The sequence below is a fragment of the Platalea leucorodia genome, assembly GCF_965183815.1.
Source record: "Platalea leucorodia genome assembly, chromosome: Z".
Classification (NCBI taxonomy): domain Eukaryota; kingdom Metazoa; phylum Chordata; class Aves; order Pelecaniformes; family Threskiornithidae; genus Platalea; species Platalea leucorodia.
In genome coordinates, this window is record NC_138858.1 from 46,300,152 (window position 1) to 46,320,236 (window position 20,085).

At 41.8% G+C, this 20,085-nt stretch overlaps 1 protein-coding gene across 1 annotated transcript in view; it reads left to right on the plus strand.

The window, feature by feature from the left end:
- Window positions 1–19,132, plus strand: part of AOPEP (aminopeptidase O (putative)) — a gene marked incomplete at its 5' end in the record, with an annotated part of 190,019 nt that extends 170,887 nt beyond the window's left edge. The window contains 3 exon segments of the mRNA XM_082335586.1: window positions 12,795–12,881; window positions 15,572–15,716; window positions 18,688–19,132. Of these exon segments, the coding sequence (XP_082191712.1) occupies window positions 12,795–12,881; window positions 15,572–15,712 (228 nt within the window). The 3' untranslated portion in view covers window positions 15,713–15,716; window positions 18,688–19,132.
- Window positions 19,133–20,085: the final 953 nt, after the last annotated feature.

Here is a 20,085-nt window from a genome sequence, read left to right on the forward strand (position 1 = left end):
TGTTCGGCTGTCCTGCTGGTTGTGGCTGGGCGTTGTTGGAAGGCACCCTTACGGAACAGAGCTCTGTAGAGTACACTGTAAAACCGGGTGGGAAAAGGGAACTGCTCGGGAAAGGTCAGTCCATGGTTGCAGGCAAACAAGGCACTCGGTGAGCTTTCCTTTCAGCGCAGCCACTGGGCCGGTCCTCCTGTGGGGCAGAGGCTCAAGAGCAGTCTCCAGCTTTTGAATAAAACTAGCAATGTGTTGCAAATACCTCCACAGGCTTGCCAGTCCTTCTTGACGCGACCATGGTGCAACAGATAGATAGGCACGTTTCAGATAGTGGCGTTGCAACTGAACAGGGAGATACACACGATCCTTTTCCTCAACCTATGTCGTTGTTGATATGAATCGCCAATTCAGTAGATGAAAAAGGTAGCAGCTTGAGCTGGTGACCATATTACAGGACATTACTTTCTTCAGAAGATAAGTGAATACAATAATTTTTTGTTTCTGCAAAAGTAAAAGTAGTTTTTGTGCTTATTCCATATTTAAACATACAGCTTATTATTCAATTTCAACTCAGTTCAGGAGGAGATGCCTTATTTTGTATATGAGAGTATGTTTTGCAGGACTCACAAAGCTGCTGTGAAAATGTATCATGGATGCAAAATAAATTTCACTTGCATTTTCCTTTCTTATTGTTACATTCAGAGCATTATGGTGCCACTGGAGATAGGTAAGATTACATTGAAGAATTTTTTATTTGCAATTGAATTGCAATTAGCAATTCAGTATTGGAGAATTAGGAACTTACTTAGAAAAAGCTCTGTAGAGCAGTCAGCCTGCATGCCAGATTTGTTTCTGGAATAAATCATATTTGAGGTTTGTATACCCAACCATTACTGAGGCAGTATGTTCACTAAACGGAAAAGAAAGAAGAGAAAAGAAATGCGAGTTTTTACAAAGTGAAATTTCTGTACTCTTACCAGTTTTTCACACTCATCCTCACAGAAATATTAATTTTTTCCCTGCTCTTCTCATGATACTTCCCGTGGCAAACACTAGCAAAGAATATCTCACTGTTGTAGAAAATCTTTCCCATTTTCACTAGTAAAGGGGCTGTTTTCACAGTGCGGTAGACTATCCCCATCTGCTCCAGAGGAAATGCATTGACTGGAGCAGCAGCCCCTTGTCAAAAGGTCCCCTGTGATCTTGATATGTTTTGAGTCTTCACCCTGTTTCATGTTGTTACTTGTGTTGCATCTAAATGCAGTTTGCAGGCTCTTTGGCACAAACGGTATTGGTATTACTATTGGTAAGGATAGTTTTTCACAAGGGTACGTTTGCAGGAGTTGGATTTTTTTTCCCAATGAAAGGGGCTTTCAAAAAGGTAGCTTCTAGGAATATGGCACTTGCTTCCCTAAATTCAGTGTGGGGCTAAGAAAACTGGAACAGGATGAGGGAAAAATGCTTCCAGTAACAGCAGTGGGAGTCGTTCCCCTGGGACTGACTCTGGCTCGTGTGCCCGTCGCAACTGAGTGGATGTGTTGGAATGAATTTAAGACTGACCGAAGGATAATCTCAAGTAGCTATAATTCAGGTTTGTTTTGTTGCTACATGCAAAGTATGGGGGCTTTTCCAGCCACTTGAGAAGAACAGAAAATCCCTCCATCAGCATTAGCTCTCCGAAGGGCATGATCAGCGCATGAGATTTATGGAGCACTGGAAATAGCTTCGCACCAGTCAGCACTCCCGATCCCACACCCCTCCAGGAGCCAACAGCAACACGTTTGTTCCAAGTGATCTCACTCGCTGCTGGGTGGCATTAACAGGAGTTTCCAAGCCCCTGACTGGTGCCATTACCAGCGCTGTTCGCTTATCGCCACTTATTTTTCTAACTGGTTTTGGGACTTAACTTCCTCCTTATCTGGCAGCCCAACAGCTTAGCAAGACTTGGAAAGTGGGGGAGCTGATGGTAAGAGGGAACCAAATATGGAATTGGGTTGGTTTGGGGATTTTTTACTGTTTATCCAAAGAATCCATGGAGGAGGGGTTTGGAGATAGTTCCTGCTTTTCTGTGTCCTATTGTCTGGAAAGGAGAATGAAGTGGTAGAGTCCTCTGGCCTTCTGAAATCAATTCCAAAGGTGTTCTGAATTGGGTGCAACTGCTTTATATGAAATTTTATACAGTATTTCTGTGTAGGGCATTACAAACCTAGCACTGTAATACAAACCACCTGGCCTAGACATGAAATTTAAAAGGTTACTCTGTTTGCATATATATGATAGCACTTACATAGCGGCCAGGTTGTCAAGGAGAACATAGTTTTAAAAATACAAACAAAAGCTCCTAGCTATCAGCAGTATTTTTTTTGTTTGTTTCATTATGAAGCTGTAGGCATTTTTGTGCTTTTGTGGTGCATCATCTTTGTTTGTGGAGTTGTTTGTTTTTTTTTTTTAAATTCTGAAAAAAAAAAAATCTGAAGATACTTTTTATTTAAAATAAACTGATTTTGAGGCTACATCCAAACAGCTCATCTAGTACTTCTCATTCCTGTATAAAGGCTGACTGCAGATGCAGGTTATGCCTGGATAGGACCACAGAGTTGGAAAAAATCTGCTACGCCATAAGCCTGTGATGTCTAAATAATGCAAGAAACAGGACAATTCAGAACTGCTAACAGTAGCTGGTTCTGATGTCATTACCTTAGCCGCACAGATCTGGTCCCGCCGCTGAGTCACTGACTTAATATTGTGTGGGTATAAGTCTGCTGTCCTCCTTTCAACTCCATGCCATTTAAATACCTTTGGGTTGCAGTGTCCTGGAGAGGAATTTTGTTGTGTTCCACATGGGGTAAGCATCATCCTAAGCAGCAACAGCCACTGTGTTCTTGGGGGCAGGGAATAAAAGAGGAGAAGATGACTCAAAAATCTGAAACATGGAGTAAAATCTAGATGTTCTTATTTCAGGAATGAGCATGTTTCTTCTGAGTTTATAAAATCAATATATAATTTGCTTAAGAATTTTTGCTGGGGGTTGAGGAAAGGAGTGTCTGTGAGTGTGATGTGAAAGGTCTTTGTCTTTAGAGTCAAAATCTTGTGTTTAATTGTTTTGAAAATTGGAAGCAAAGTTTTAAATTATGCAAAATTGGAAGGATGTGAGCATGGGCTCGGTAGGCTGTCTGTGACCTAAGCTGTGGAAAAGCCAGGCAGCCACATTGTTCATTGCCTGGAATTTGAGTCTGATTTTCATATGGAGCTCCAGATTCTGTCTATGACAGTAATCTTGCCTGGAAATTACAAATGTTTGGACCACAGCCACTGTGGGAGACCAAGATAAAAGGAAGGCGCTTTTTTTGCCTCTAGTTGCAAGAGGGAGGAGGTAGAAGTAGAGGGATGGAGAGAGGGGCGTAAGCAAAGGGGATAGCTTGCTGTTGCCTTGATACTTGCAGCAGCCTTTCCTTTTGGTGAACAGGAGTTATAATTTAATAATAATTGGTAACAGACGGTTGGTGTGCTTGATCTCAAGCTCTTCAGAGTTGGATTTCTGCTTCAGATGTATGGGTGTTTATGTGCTTTTTCCCACTACAACATTTGGTTTTATAAGCCCAGCATGCTTTTATGTGCATGTATGAATAGCTTGTGTTGAAATACATATACAAACACTGTATGGGTAAAAATACTAGGCAGACTCGGTCCAGAGACAGCCAAGAGAGACAGTGGTGATGGGAAGTATTTGAATCACTCCTGATGTTGATATAAAAAAAAAAATTAGGGTGATACCAGAGATACTCTAGCCATTATTGTAGATAGGCGTTTCAGTAGAGTGTCAGAGGAAATGTGGATGGGGTTGTATATGAGGTGGAGAGGCAGTTGTGGTGATGCATTTTGAATAAGGTGTCAGCTGGGAACATACACATATGCCCAAGCCAGTCTTACCTTGCTGAAGGTCTGGGGCTTGTGTCTGCAGTACTTCTTGGTGGAGGCTGCAGTGTGAGGTTGGTTGTACCTGAGGCTGGACCCGGTCTTCCTTCCCCTCCCTCTGAGGTACAGGATCTCCCAGTCCCCCAGCACCCTCTCCTTGCTCGCCCATGGCCTGTGCCTTCACACGTGCAGCCATCCTCACCAGAGCACCCAGCTGCGAGAAGGGACAAGTGGGGACGGAGGGCGGGTGGGAGCAAAGCCCCGGGAGCACCCGCCAGCCCTCCGGCAGGGACGGGGAGGCGCGAGGCGCTGTAGGGTCGGGCAGGGGTGCAGGGCTAGCGCCACGGGCAGTGGACTGGGACCCACCCTGTCCTGGTGCAGAGTCCCGCTGGGACACCAGCACGTCTCCCAGTGCCAGGGGCGCAGGGAGGTTTGTGGGGCGGTGGAAGCCTTTCTTCTGCTGCCGGCCAGAAGGCAGCCCTGCTGCTGAGAGTCAGCAGCACCACAGCAAAGTGAAGCTCAGCACACATCTCCGGTGAAATTTTTAAAAAGGCATACGACAGATGACATCTTTTCTGCCATCCCCATCTTGCTGCAAGCTGCAAATGGCACTAATGCTCCAGTGTGCTGAACAGGCAACACTGAAAAGGCAGGGGAAAGGCGAAGCATTTGGTTCCCGTATAAGTAGTGTATTTATGTTTTTAATTAAGGCTTATTTTTAAAAACCTCTGTTTTTCAAATTAAGTGAGTTCACATGCTGTGTTAAACATTCCTTACCTCACATACACTATGATATAGGAGCCGCTCCCCCCAGCATGGAGATGGTGGCGGCACAAATGGGAACGCGGTGACAAAAGCCTTTGGGCACAGCGGGGATGTGCTCTGCCAGCAGACCTTGTTGAAGCCGTCACGCTACCTTGGTGCTGGTGGCCCTCTTCTCATCTAACCGTGCTGCAGGTCACTGTCCTATCATCGCTTTGTTGGCCAGCTGTAAAAGAAGAACGAAAACTGGAGGCTAGGTCCTGTTGTGTATCTGTCTCCTGTTAGACGGGGCGAGGAGGGGCAGGCTGAGGAGCACTGGGATTACAGAATTGGGCATCCTAACTGAGTCACTTATTCACAGTGACAGCTTTGACACCAGACAAGAGACACCGCCTGTGCCACCTTTGAAGAAGGATTAGACATGGCTTCTTAGTCTCTTGCTTTTTCTGACTTCTGGAAAATTTTCTTCTACCAACGGAGATGTCATTGATCACAGATGGGGCCCACATAGGGAGAAAACTGTCTGGTCTCTAATTGGGAGCTCTGTTTGTGAACCTGAAGCGGGGAAAAAAGGGCATTTGTCTTTTCCAAACAAGTCCTCAGCATGTGCTTCATTGCCAGGAATGAATCTTGTCCTGAAATGCTGCCCTTTGGTCGCCATGCCCTTCTGATCACAGAGAGCAGCAGGGATGCCCTCCGCTCTGCTTGGACTTTCCTAAGCAGCATGTTTGGTGACTCCGGGGCTTCTGGGCTTATGTGGGAAAGAGCCTCCACACTGGCTGTGGAGCAACAGGTGTTTTATTTGGAGGTGGAAGTGGAGTTGTGTTTATGGTCTGTGGGAGCTGGAGAAGAGCGATCTGATCAGGTTGCTCTTAAGCAAGGCTGCGGTACCACAGAAGCTTTTTAACAGTAAGGTTCAATTGCATTACATAGAACTGGGTGAATGCTAAAACAGGAGCATGCAATTGGAGGGGAGGGGAAAGGATGAGAAGGAAATACATGCCTATAAATTACGTTTATAAAGGTGAGAAGTTTCAAGCCTGCACCTATTGCTCATTGAGGCTTGCACAGCTATGGGAGCACACTGCCTGACCTGCTGGCACACTTGCGCTGTTCCAGGTTCAAGTGCTGCCAGGTGTCCCACAGTCTGCCGTTGACCAAACAACAGAATTTGTTTTTTAAAAGCTTGATTGTACAACACCTCCCTTTTCCATTACTAAATGGAGGCAGTTGCTGCATGAGCTCTCCCCATAGCACTCCATCAGTGGTGCTGCGTGGAGGAAGGAGAGAGAGGGCTTGCACGTCCTTCTGCCCTGTTGCCAGCATCCCTCATAGTGTGCAATTGCTTAATCTATGCAGAAATACAAATCAGAAGGAGTAAAATGAATTAAGGAAGTAGGATATTGCTACCAATATTACCAAAATCTAAAGTCTGGTATTCTGCTAAAATTAGATTTTAAGTTGTTTTTTAATGACCAGTTCATACTCCAGGTTTTAAAGTACTTAGACCTCTACATAGTTCTCCTCAAAATGACAATTAGCTCCTGTCAAAAATTGTTTTGATTAGCCAGCCCATTATTACCTTAGGGTTTCCTGAATGACTGTGCTGCATTTTGCTGGGTTGTCAGTGGGCTAAGATGCTTACGCTGTGGGATGTACAGAGGTAAAGGAGGTTGTCTGAGGTGGCAGGAATGGGCATGGCGCTGCCAGTACAATCAATGATGTCCAACACAGAGCATGATGGGGCTCAGTGAGCTCAGTCACCCTCAGGTCCAGCCACCCTTGTCCCCACTGAACAGCAATTCCTCCCAGTACTCAAAATAAAATGCAGCATGAATAAGGCTACCAAAAGCCATTTTTTAAATTTGAAAAGTTAGTATAATTTTGACCATAGGTCTGGAAAATTAAGTGTTTAATTCTGAGAAACAGCATTGCACGGTAAGAAACAGCATTAATTGAAGCTTGACACTGTAAGGGTCTTGGGGGAAAAAAGGTTGCCATCAAAGATGCCTGCTGCTGTGACACTGTATCTGGCCCATGGTTTCTTTGGCCCTGCAGTGTTGTCAGAGCAAGTGCTACAAGACCTGAGAGATAACTTGGGCTATGAAAAGTCCAGGAGTTCTTGGTCCAAAATACAAGCTCATTTAAGCTGTTAGACAGCTCCTTTGCTCAGTTTCCTGACACCCTTGGCATACACAATAATTGCAATTACAGAATCCTTGTCAGAATGATGAGTCCATTCTGCTTGCATCCAGTAGGTTTTTGGCTATTGAGTACATTTTTCCAGATTGCCAAACTGAAACTCTGTCAGCACAGTTGTAACACATATGGCTGTTTCATTGGTCCTTCTGAGCTGCTTCAGCATCCCTGATCTTCTTACTTGGGTAAATGTTCATGAAACCAAATTTGCAGGCTAAAGCATGCATATACTGTGGCATAAAATGGGAATGCTCATGTGAAATGCTGACTATATAGAATGAAAAGTCACTGATGCAGCCTGGCTGATGCATTAAAGAGTAACTATTTCAGCTAAGATAGAGGGAAAAAATTGGATCATTAAATGCACTGTAAAATTGGCAATTCTTAAACTGTAATTCTTCCATGTTAAGCAATTGTAAAACCTGTTTTTAAGTTCAAATATTGCCCTGTAACATGTGGCATTGTTCCTTAATTATCTAGGAGAATTATCTAATATTTGAATCCAATTTATGTGTAGATAGGAAAAGACTGGAGATAAATGCTTTCAGATGGAACAGAACAGCATTCCGGTGCTCTGGAGATACCAGCTTCCTTCTTGTTAATTAAAACTGATCTGTAGTAGTGTAGCCTGGTTATTTGAAAAAGTTTCTTTGTATTGTTTCCTCTACAAATTAGACCGGAGTCTGGCCTGTGAGACTCTTTAATTAACATTTGAGATTCAAGTTGTTCAGATAATTTCTTTCAATAGAGCCTGAACCTGTGCTTTATAAAGATCACATATGCCTCTTACCTTTAATAAAGGTTCCATTTTGTTGGACAGTAGCTCTTACTGTATTTCAAATTGCCCTGTTTTCTAAGATCTCTAAGTATGTTGCCTTTGTTCAGTGATTTAGATTTGTTCTCTCATGGCGCCTTTTAAATTGGATCCAGCTATTAGCAAAATGTACTCATTTTCCCTGAAGCTAGTCTCCCATTCTGCAGACCGAAGGCTTAGTAAACTCTAGCTTTTTTTCCTCCTTTTAATAAAGGCATGGTTTAAATAACTTGCTTTCTAAATCTTATTTGTAGACCTCAGAAGTAAAATATTTATTTTTTGCTTGCATACATAGGATTGAGAACATTAGCAAGCTTGATCATTACAATATAACATTTAAAGCTTTCCGTGAGGATGTTTGTTTTAGGCGTATCTGATCGTTTGTGTGAGGCAGGGAAGAATGATATGTATCAGGCAAAGAAATTTATCACCTGGGTCAGTAAAGGAAAAAAAAAAACAACAAACAAACAAACTTTAATTTAAGACCTGTTCCAAATAGTTTAAAAATATTGTTTCTTGGGTATGGCACTTGGAGGTTTTCTTTTGAATGTCAAGCCACGTATTTGGTGCCTTAGACGGGTTTAGTCGTTCAGCTTCACTTCGTTTCCCAAAAGGTCTTGGCCCAGGTTGCTAAAACAAAGGGACTGTCTTAAAGCTGGATTATTAGTATATTTTATATAAGTATTTATTTCAGTTAAATAATCTCACGCAACAGCTTGCATTCCCTGAAAACAGACTAAGACAGCATAATTTTGGTTTCTCAGCATCTTCCTTGCACTGTCAAAATACAGGTAATGTTTGAGTTGCAAATAATATTGTTCAGTACTGTGTATTTTTCTTAAAATGAAATTAGAAGATGAGACCACTGGAATTATTTTTATAAACTGCTGCTCCTAAATTTGGGACTCTGCTATCTGGCAGTAGCATCCCTTCAAGGCATTTCATCTAGGTGCTAGCCAATAGTTAGATCTTGTAGTGGCTGATATTTATGAAAATGTAAGAGCTGGTTTCCAAATGTCTTCCCTGCGACAGTGAGTGTCTCAGTGTCTTCCTGCCACCGAACTGTGCCTCAGAAATATGCTACTAGTGTGGGTAGTGTCTTGTAAAACTCACAATAACAATCTTCGTTTAGTTTAAAAAGCGGTAGTGGAGATGTCGGCACCAGCTGCAAAAGCGGGGGGGGAGGAAAGCACAATTTCCAGGCGATGAGGATCCATCCACGAGGAACCTGAGGTCCCAGCAGACCTCCATCGCTCCCCCAGCCACCTCTCTCCATCCTCAGGAGTACCAGCCGTCAGTCAGGGGCTCGGAAGGACAGCTCTCAGCCCGGAATCGGAGGCTGAGAAAATAAATTGCGTTTCCGACTTTGGCACGTGGGTCGCTGCAGCTGCCAAACCAGTAAGAGCGTGTGTGGGTGGGTGGGCGGTTACAGGTGTTGCTTTAGATCCAAAGTCGTATGTGCTCTCTGCCAGCAGTAACAGGAAGGGTTGCTGTAAATTACTTTTCAGGTTTAGTTTATATTGTTTATGGTGTAGCCAGCCAAAACGACATATGGTGTGCATCTCTGAACCGTGCAGAAGAGCACAGAGAAATGTACAGAGAGAAAATTTGGAGAGGACTAATGAATTCTTGTTTTCGCCACTGAGTATCTGCTCCTGGGAGGAACAGAAAAGCCAAGAAGAGCATACACAGGATGTGGTATGGTTAGCTCAGTCCTACCACAAGCTACTTAGTTTTCAAAATTTTCTTTCGAGACTGGTTTGTTAAAAGTGCCTGTTCACATGACTTATTCATTAGGCTGTGAAGCTGTGGGGCCCGTTTTACTTTTCCTGCTCTAAGCATTGGATGAGATGTTGGGAACTGAATTTTTTTTTTCCCGCCCTCCTCTTATGTGAATAAGATTCTCATGTTTGTGGTATCAGCCTAGGGCGTGGATTATACAAGAAAAAATATTTCTTTATAGTGCATGTATCTGCAAAACGACTGCGTTTGCTTTAGCTGCAGTTCATGTTGCATGGCTGTCTACACGCCGCGCTGCATGGAGGGTGCAGGGGGCAGAAGAGTAACCGATATATATGTTCAGTCCAAGTGGTAGCGAAGGTTTCGGTGCCAGTGTTGTGCAGGTCACCCCCTGCCCTTCTTGCCCTCGGAGCCAGCCTTGGTTTCTGTGCTCAGCTTACTGGGGTCCCGTATGAGACACGGGAGAGCCAGCGGGGCCGACTGCCCTGATGGTTTCACAGGCACTTCAGCAGTGAATGGTTCTGCAGTTTGCTTTGCCACGAGAGCATGTGGGGCTTTTTGGAAAACAGGAGGCAAACGTGTAATCTGAGGATAACAGACATGCTGCGCCTGCCCCAACTGGCAAAGCGCCAGCATTTCAGATCTGGAAACGTGCCAGGATTTGTACTCACCCTGGGAAAGAAAGGGGGAAAAAGCGAAAGAGAGAAAGAAAAGTGTGTGCTGTCCCAGATCTCACTCAACAAATAAATATTTTTCTTTTAAACTATTTGAAAGGAGGTTGGCTGCCAAGAGGAGGAACCCTATGGAGGAAGGAACACTTAAGGAAACGGGCACAGCTTAATTGTTCCATGATTTCCAAAGCCCCTGGGATTCGGATGATCAGGCCACATAAGGCAGACATACACAACATTAGTGTGTGAAGAAGTAGGACCCCATGAATGCCTTCACAGGGAGGACTTCTGTTCTGCTCTCCATGCCGCTATTATGGTCGCACCAGGAAAGGCGTGTTGGGGACGAGCTGGCTCGTGTGCTGCACGAGCCAGGACCCTGCGTCTTATTAGAACTACTCAGAAATTTAGACCCTAAAGTCTTATGACCTCCTCCTCTAGGAACAATAAATATCTTAGTAACTGCAGGGGAAAAAACAGCTTCACCAGGAGATACGAAGAGAGCCCCGTCCCAGAATACTTTATAATCTGCTGTTGAAATAGTCTCACTGAAGGCATAGTTTGAGACCTTGAGCAAATGCAGAAACGGGACTTCATTGCTTACCTCCTGGGTAAGTGCTGTAACTGTTGGACCATGAGATGTAGAAGAGCAGCGATCACAGGAGAGGACCACAGTCCCTTTCTGCTCCTTATGTTTCTCGTACATGCCATGACAATACATAACAATTTTTTTTTTTTTTTTAATATATGACAGAAGGTGAGAATAAAGTGTGTCGGATGAAGATCTACAACCTTTTAAATGTGTTTATATTCTGTTTGGTTAACTCACCCTACAGATGAGAAAGGTGTGTGCTTAATTTTGGGGCCTTGAAGGTTTGGTCCAGACATGGAGCTGCTTGGTGCTATGAGAAACACTCTGTAACAAAGCTGGATTGCCTGGGAAGATTTACTGGTGAAATGTTTAGTATCTCCAGGGAGAAGCAGCAGCTGGGTAGGGTTTTGAAGGTCTACATTATGGATATGGGCATCTAAAGCAAAGTGAGTTGAATCTTGGAAAGCTATTTACTTTTGTAGATTTAGCTCTGGTTCCACTTGTAGGAATCTTAACAGCTGTTATTTTGTCAGCAAAACGCTTTAAGAGACAGCTTTCATTCCCTTCCATGCATTGCACTGTAACTGTTCAGTAGCGTACATGCAGTGAGTGCAAACTCCACATAGCCACAAAACCCTTCAGCATTTTATTTCATTCATAAGCTGTGTTCAAATTATTTCATATAAGAGGTCAGCTGGAAAGAGATACCAGGTACGCAAAAAGGACTGTTTCAGGACCTGTGAGCATGTATCACTTGTTTCTTATGCTAATAGGATTAACATCTAATTACATATGTCTGTGAAAGTTTTTCCTGAGATGTAAAGTTGGCAGGGACTAGGACGACTAGGAAAGTATTTTCAAATACCTTATTTCCAAAAGCAACAATATACTTAAGTGTGAATTTTTTTCTTCCCTTTCTGGCATCCATTCTCAATGTTATCAGTAAATCTATCATTCAGAAAAAGGTTCACGTTCAGTTACTTGATACGAGGACAATTTGGACTTAGTTTTGAAAAATACCAGAACTGCTCACATTTTACTCTTACTGTGAAAGGTGATTGTTACTAGGTGCCCTGTCTTTTGAAAGACGGTAAGAGCAAAGGCTAAAACAGAAGGATTGGGAGGGTGGGAGGGTTTTACTGCACTTAACTGTTTTCCTTTAGGATCAGTGCTGAGCCACTAATGGAATATAAAATGTTAGGCTGATCACTGCCTACAACTGAGGAAGCCTTGCTGGAGAGTAAGATGATGCTTATGCCACAAGAGTGGCGAAGAACAAAGTCAGAAATTTAGACAACAACAAAAAAACCCTCACATGTAATTCATATTCACACTACTTAAATACAAATATTTTCCAGTTGTGATTTGCTTGAAAATTTCCATACTTTTCCTTACAGTATGATAATAACTGTTTTTGTCAATATGCATTTGGTAGAACAGCCTGGCTTTTTAAGTGTAGACAGATTTTAAACACTTTCGAAGGGATTAAAATCTATTACTGGCAAAGATACGGTGGCAAAACTGTGTTTCCTGTTTCATGGTTTTATATCTAACTCTTATCCTTTTGGCATGATTTAATATTGGTACAGAATTCTATTTAAGCCTTTTTATCACTTGGATTATACACTTACATAGGGGAAATTATCAATTATATCTTGTGGCTCTTCCAGATGTTCGCAGTGCTAATCTCCTCCCACTCCTCCCTTCCAACAGTATAAAAGAAATAACCTCTAGCCTAACTTCAAGGAAAAAAAGTAAAGACTGGAAACAGCGGAAGTGAAAATGCTGCAGATCTGTGCCTAGATCTGGGTTAGTTTACTAACTTGGAACCAGGAGTTTGTCGTTGGGTGTTCAGGCTTTCCGAAGCCCGGGCTCACATGTGCGGAGCACTGCACCTCTGCCTGGTTTACCAGCCAGTGTCAAGAGGCATCTGCCTGGCTGCTGGGGAAAAAAAAACCCAACGCACCAAAAAACCCAAACCCAACAACAATGACAAAACCAAGCTGGTTAGAGATGTATTGTTTATCAACACTCACACAGATATAATACAGTTTCTTTTTTTTTTTCCCCCACTTCCCCCCCCCCCCCCCCAATATTTTTTTTCTTCCCAAAGGTTCGTCATCGGTGGTGTGAACTTGTTGTTAAACACAAGTACGTGCCTGGGTATGGAGATGTTGAGAAATTCCTCAGAGAAGATCAGGTCAGTTACATTTAATTAGCATTTTCAAAATAATCAACTTTTTGACACCCTTAGTGTGAAACTAAAAAATTATTTTAATATATTTTCTTGCTGCAGTTTGTAAAAAAATTCAATGTGTATTCAGTTTTTGCCTCTTTTGCCCCTTAAACATTGTAGTTTAAGGAAGCCACCTAGGGGTATTCAACCCCACCTAAGCATGCTAATCTTCTCATAAGTGGTGAAATAGGATATATTCCATCCTCTCCTTGCATTTTATGCAAGCCAGAGGTAGCAGTGATGCTAGGAGGATACTTCTCAGCATTGGTTCCTTTTGCAGGAAGACAAAGGCAAGTCTGGCTGTGAATGTTAATGCATGTAGATATGAGCTAGGTGCAAAGCAGTCAGTGCTGTGGTGACTTCAGTTTTCAAGACAACATCCAGAAGGAGAAGCAGAGCACAACGATACACATCCAGAGAATGCAGGCCTCTCCACTGTTAGGGAAATTATACCAGAAGATTTTGAAGGTCTTAAAAGGCTGGTCATGCATGATGTCTTTTCTATGGCTTTTTATTTATTTAGGCCATTATGAACTTACAATTCTAATTGTACCGCTGCCTTGTTCTTTCTAGTTTGGTTTTATTTCTTTTTATTCACTATGAACTCTATAAAATCAAGACATTCACTGCCTAGGATGACTGTTATATATTTAAAATGTATGTAAAAACCAGAAGATGTTGCAAGATGTGTCAAAGTCTAGGCAAGATATTAGTGTCTTTACCTTTTATATTGACAATGAACAAAGCCATTTACAGCCAATGAGGTTTTTGTGCTTTCAGGCAAATACATTTTGTCACAACAGCACAATAAAGTTACTGCAGTTGCTCGTGCTCTTTCTTCCAGATCTGAAGTATACCTCCTTTTTATATCTGAGCCAATAAACAGGCCCCAGACTTTCTGGCAAGCTCTTTATTTAAAAAAAAAAAAAAAAAAAAGGCATAAACCAACATTATTTATGAAAGTAAGGAGTTATATATATTGTGCATATTTTAATCCTATGAAAGGGTGGAGATAACCACCCGCAGAAGTCAGGGGTGGGGGCGGGAAATCGTTGAGTTCATAAAACTAAACATGTTGAATTGCATTATGTTTGGAACAGGTACTATGCCAAATAAAGACTAATATTTTCTGCAGTGCAGGGAAATAGTTTTTGCAATGATTTTTTAATGTAATCTTCAATATCTTTAATTTCATTTACTCCAGCAGTGCATACAGTTTATGGCACCAGCAGCTTCTGGAGTGATTACAACTCAAATCAGAGCAGTTGCATGATCATGAAAGACTTGGCTTTTTTTAAAGTCTAGGAAAAATGCAAATGTGACTATTTAAATCCTTTTCAGGACTACAAAAACCCAGTGTGTTTACTGCATGTTAATGTTCAGGCTCGGGGGAAAATTATTAACACTGGGTAGAGAAGGTAATTCCTATCTGTAACAAAACTCCAACATTTTGAAATTCTCTATGAAAGCGACTGGAGCCCAGCTCCAAGGCCGTGTGCATGCCTGGTGTGGCTGCCAGACCCTGGTGCGGCTGCAGACCCTGGAAAGCTGAGTTTTTGTGTCTCTGGATGTATGAGAGCACGCTTAGGGGACTGGCGAGGAGCCTGGCAGGTTTCTGCCACTCTGGGACTTTTTCCTTTAATTTCATTCTTTGTTAAACTTTAAATTTCCCTTCTTGTTGAAGCTAATTTTTTTAAGGCTTACCAGCCAATGCTAGAAATTGTGAGCAACGGTATTAAAAATTGGGTTTTTTCAATGCTGTCCAAATTTTTTCTCTCCTGCAACTGTCCAAACATTAAGTACAACTGTAAAAGTCAGTGTGCTAAGCTGCTAATATTTTGTCGCACGTATAATCCTATTTTGATAAGTGTAGCTTAACACTTACTGAATTCCTGTAATTAAGTGAAAAAATGGTATAATCAGAAAAAAATGGCATTCCCCAGTGTGTTTCCTGTTAAGTTAGCCAGTGCTTTGCTACCTGCCGTTGAATGGGCCCAGATCTTTCTTGATAGCTGCTATGTCCAGAATGAGTAGTTAGGAAAAGCCTGCCTTCTTACCAAACCAGAATTTGTGCATGTTCAGCTGTATCTCAGATGTAAAGAGAAGAGTCTGAAACACAGACCTAACAGCATTCAGTTGATGTCCGCTTACAGAATTGCCAAATGGGAATTTTAGAGTGGACTGTTCCCGTTGATGTCCTCTTTATTCGCGTGTGTGCATGTGTGTAAACATCCCAACTGGAAAGAAAATGTGTATCCTGTTGAAGGAAGGACAACCTGTTTTCTTAAGGGGCATTTGGAAATATTTCAGGGAGTGGATAAAAGAAAACAGATTTCAACTTGAAAAGTGGCAAGACAAATGGAGTGAGAAAGCATTATAACTGATACAACATACACCTCATACTAATATTCTGTTCTTGCACACTCAATACAACATATAGACAATCATCCTTAGGCTAAAGAGATCCAGAGAAAACTGTTTTGGGGGAGGGAGGGCAGGTGTTATAGAAGATATGGTATTTTCTCTGTTTTGGGTTGTCTGTTTTGATTTTTTTTGTTTTTAATTAAATGAGTACTAGGAGGTCAATGGAATGAAAACCAGCTAACTGGTCATTACTGGTGATAGGATGTCTGTGTGTTATGTTCCTCTTTCAGGCAATGGGTGTGTATCTCTATGGTGAATTAATGGTGAATGAAGATGTGAAACAACAAGAACTTGCACATAAGTGCTTTTCTGCAGCACGAGAACATATGGATGCGTCCTCAGCCAAAGTGGTGGCAGAGATGTTATTCTGAAGAGGTGATTTTTCTTTTTAAATTAAACACCCTGATTTTTTTCTCATACGGAAAGAATATGCAGAGCTGACTAAACGTAGTAAGCTTTGACGTACCATACAGTTTGTGGCTGCTTAGCTTGAGAAGTAACTCTTTTTAAATACCTTGCCTTTTTTTTTTTTTCTTTTTTTTTCTTTTTTTAAGCCCAGCTGCTGGAGCAGTGAGTTAGATACATGTAGGCACTAGCTGGAGAGCATGGAGCATGGCTTTGTTGTAAACTTTGTAATGAACTGTACAAGAGGCAACTGTATGTCGGAATGGCCAGAGAAGGCCAGGCTCCACCTGCAGTTGTTTCCCATTTTGTATTCTTAACTCTGCTTACAGAAATTGCAATTGTGCAAGGAGCATTTCCGTTTAACGAAGCTGCATGTTGACTTGATAGGCAGAACAGTCTTTGAAAAGAATCTGAGCCCACAGTGGAAGTACGAAGCTGTGCACTTGGAAGCAAATCTGAATCATGTGAGAACAAGCTGATAATTCAAATGTTTTTGTGTTAAGTGTAGTGAGGCCTTTGAAGACTGTTCATGAGGTAAGAAGAGTAGCCTTAACATGAAGAAGCTGCTTAATATCATATATAATCTAGCTTGTTTCTGAAATTAATGGGGAGGAATCACCAGAGAAAAAGCAGAATTGCAAGAAATATTCATGAAATAAAGATTGCTGCAGGCTGTAAACTGGTAATTTGCGAAGATATTCTCCATTTCTCAGTTTGTTTGAGTAGCTAGAGGTAACCTTACAGTGTTTGTACATGCATGGTTAACACATAGCCAATTGGGATTGGTATGAAGGTCTCTTCCAGTACAGCATACCTCAGATTTTTGCTTAATGATATAACTCATCTGACAGACTGGTTGCCTTGGTTGTTCACATAACTTTACAGTTGATTTGTGGTATCAAAATTCAGGCATCTAATTTAGCAAAATCATCACTTTCTAATAGGTACTGAGCAGAAATCTTAATTTTCTCCTGTTCAAGCCTGTACATGTAGCAGCACTTGATAGCAAGTTCCACTTGAATGTGTCGTTATTTCATTTATATGAAATACAGCAGATAGATACCATGAAAGCAAGTTTGTTTATGAACAGCCATGTTGTTCTTCTGTATAGACCAGAACTGTGCCTGCCAAGAAAACTTTTTGGGAAAAGTGGATCAGACTGTAGAGTGCCAGCATATCAGTTATGCGGTAGGAGGTTTGCCTTCTAAAACAAGTAGGGCTAAGACACTTGCTTGTGTGCTCCCAGTTACCGAGGACCCAGAGGAATTTGAGTTACGTTCAACAATTTTTAATCTGGTAGATGCCTTCAGGTGTCTGAAGGCCAGAAACACGGAGATGCAGTTTGTTCTGGTACTGCTGTACTTGGAACTGTCTTCCTATAGTTCCTTCAATAATAAAATAAAAACCAAAATTTCTACAAGCTTCTGGTGGTAAGTATTTAGCAAAGGAAAATTACATGGTACGTATGTGTTAGCAGTAGTCCAGAATCACCTGTTTGACTTTTCAGACAGACTGGAAGTGCATGGTGAGCTATTACATAAAATCTAAAGATACGGTTAGGAGAACAACACTCTGTGTGACTGCACAGCTTTCTTTTAATGTTGTGGCTGTTTGGGTTCCTGGCATGATGATTTGTGACTTAAGATTAAAATCACATTGCCAGGGATTACCACATAGCCATGACCGCAGCTGCTAGTATGAAACTCACCATAACTATCCGATCTGTGCACAGCGTGGAATCCTCTCCGTCCATTAAAAAAAAAAAAAAAAAAAGAGGAAAGGAGCAGACACATCGCAGAAGAACCTCATCCAATAATTATCTATACGGAGACGGAGACCTCTCTGGCGAGGTGCAGAGCTTAGCTGATTGGTGAACAGTGATTGTTTCCCTCTTTGTTCACAGTGGCTAAGTTCTGCACCTGAAGAGAAGGGGAGAGGAGACTTGGCTTTATGTCAGCCTGTGCAGGGCGGAGAGCGTTTGCTGGCTGAGATACCTTGCTGCTGAATGGGAGATTTACGATGAATGCGCGTGTGTGAGATGCAGTATATCGAGGATAAGAGGCAGAGGTGACTTGGGGAGGACCAAAGACTCTTGGTTTTAGTTGAGAGTAAACAGCACTCCTTAAATTCTCAGACTGCAAACCTAAGGCATCACCTACAGTAATTTGGTTACCATGCTTTTCTAAAGGTCAGAGGAAATAAATGTTTGTGACTTTAAACTGGAATTGTCTATAAAGCTTTGTTTCATAGTCTTCGCTTTAATGGATGCTGTCATGATCTCTCTGCAGTTGCAGCTTAGCACTGTGTGTCGTTTGCAGGAAATGTTGTTTTCGGACTGGAGCTGCCACTTACGGCTGCTGCTGTTGTTCCAGGCTGTTGATGGACCCGTCCTCCGGTGCCTACTGAGCTGATATCAGTTCTGATTTTACACACTGGCTCAGTTCAGCAGGAACAGGAGTCGAGCCCTAGAGCAAAAAAAGATGTACCTTTTCTAAGAGCCTTTGAGAAATGTTGTTACTGTTTTCTCTCAAAAAATGAATTAGTATACATTACGATGTCCTGATGTTAAACACTAAATGGCCTAAGGTGGAAAAGCTACCTCAGTACTGTTTAGAGAACTGTTGGCTTAAGACAAGAAGGTATGTGGCTATGTAGCACATCACACAGTATTGCTCTGGTAACTGACCTCCAGCATTATTTTCAGAGTAACCTGCTAATAACCAAGAGAATGTGCTCGTTCTGTGGATCTTCCCTCTTTTCTTCAGACCTTGTTGTGGTAGCCCTAGAAATCTAAAGAGATCATTGTTAACTCTGTAACCACAGTTATGCTCAACCAGTAACCTGAAAAATAACTCCATTTGGAAAGCTGGGGCCGTCCAGAATGCACAGATACTCCTTTATCGTGACAGAGTAATAACTTCTACTGCTGTTTCTGTTGCAGGAAAGATCACAGAGAAACTCTTTTAATATATCTTCTACTAAACCACGATGGTACTAGGATTTCATTGACCCAAGACATCAAAGGAAGGATTATGTGACTGCTAAAACAATCAGCTGACAGAAACATTTACCTCTCAGTATTTATGTCTTCCAGAGGCTTACTGTAACTAAGAATGCACGTGTACAAAACAAACCAAACACACACACACACACACACACACACACACACACGTTACTGTGGCTTTAGGTAGTTCTTTAATACAAGAAATTTGGGGTTTATCCTTGCTCTTTGGTGATACAACTGTTCCAGTTTGCAGATGCCAAGGACTCTTGATTTGAACGATTGTACGCACCCCAGTAATCTGGCCAACACTAGTAATCTCTGAAATTTGATGAAACTGTATTCAGTACTTAAAACTTTGTTTGTAATTTCTATGCCAAATTAAAAAGCCAATATAAAATTAGCGGGAGCTGGGGTGGGGCTGGGGAAATTAATTGGAAGCAGAACTCATCTGTGAAAAGTGACCAGCCATCATCCTGTTGATGGGATGGGGCTGAAGGAAAAACAAAGAGCAGCATTCTCTCTCTGTCTTGTTTAGGTTAACTTTTACCAGAAATGTCAGACCTTCCATTCTCTGAATATGTCTTCCATACCCCTGTGCTGCTCCTTTTGCACAGTGATATATCAAGTGTAGCTTGTTTTTCCTAGGAACGTACTGCTCCACTGATCAGAAGACATCTTAATTAAACACAGAAATTTGTGAACATATTTACTTTGTATGCTATTGTTTTACATCAAATACTCTTGTAAAAATAAATACTTTTTTCGAGTATGTGTAGTCTTTCCATTGCACAGTGGTTCAATGCTAATTTACAAACCTAGGAAAAAGAATGACCCCATTTCTGCTTTTGCAGCAGGAGAGAAGCAGCTGAAAGTCATTAGTTAATGGACATTAACAAGAATAATTAAATGTGGTAATTAATTTATTTTTTAAAGTTCCTGTGCTCAGAATCTAAAGTAAGAGCCTGCCTTAACAGTGGCTTCAGTCCAAAGAGTACAATTCCTCTTTAACTCACTACATTTTCTGACCTTCCCCTTTCCAGGCACACAGTGTCAATACCTGAATTATGGGACACTCAGCAACTTCTTTCAAATGCAGCAAGAGTTAGGAAGTTGTCCAAGAATGCGCCGAGATACCGCAATGAGTTCTAACGTAGTTATGCTCACAGATCTAGTTATTAAGGGATCCTGTTCATAAAAGAGTAACGGTTCATTTCACTGGTTTTTCTGCAAAGGCCAGCAAAGGAAACCAGCTTGCTTTTTTGCCTTTTCCATTGTGTAAGGGAAAGAACCCATAGCTGGATAAGGCTCTCGCACAAGACACACAGAAACTAAATA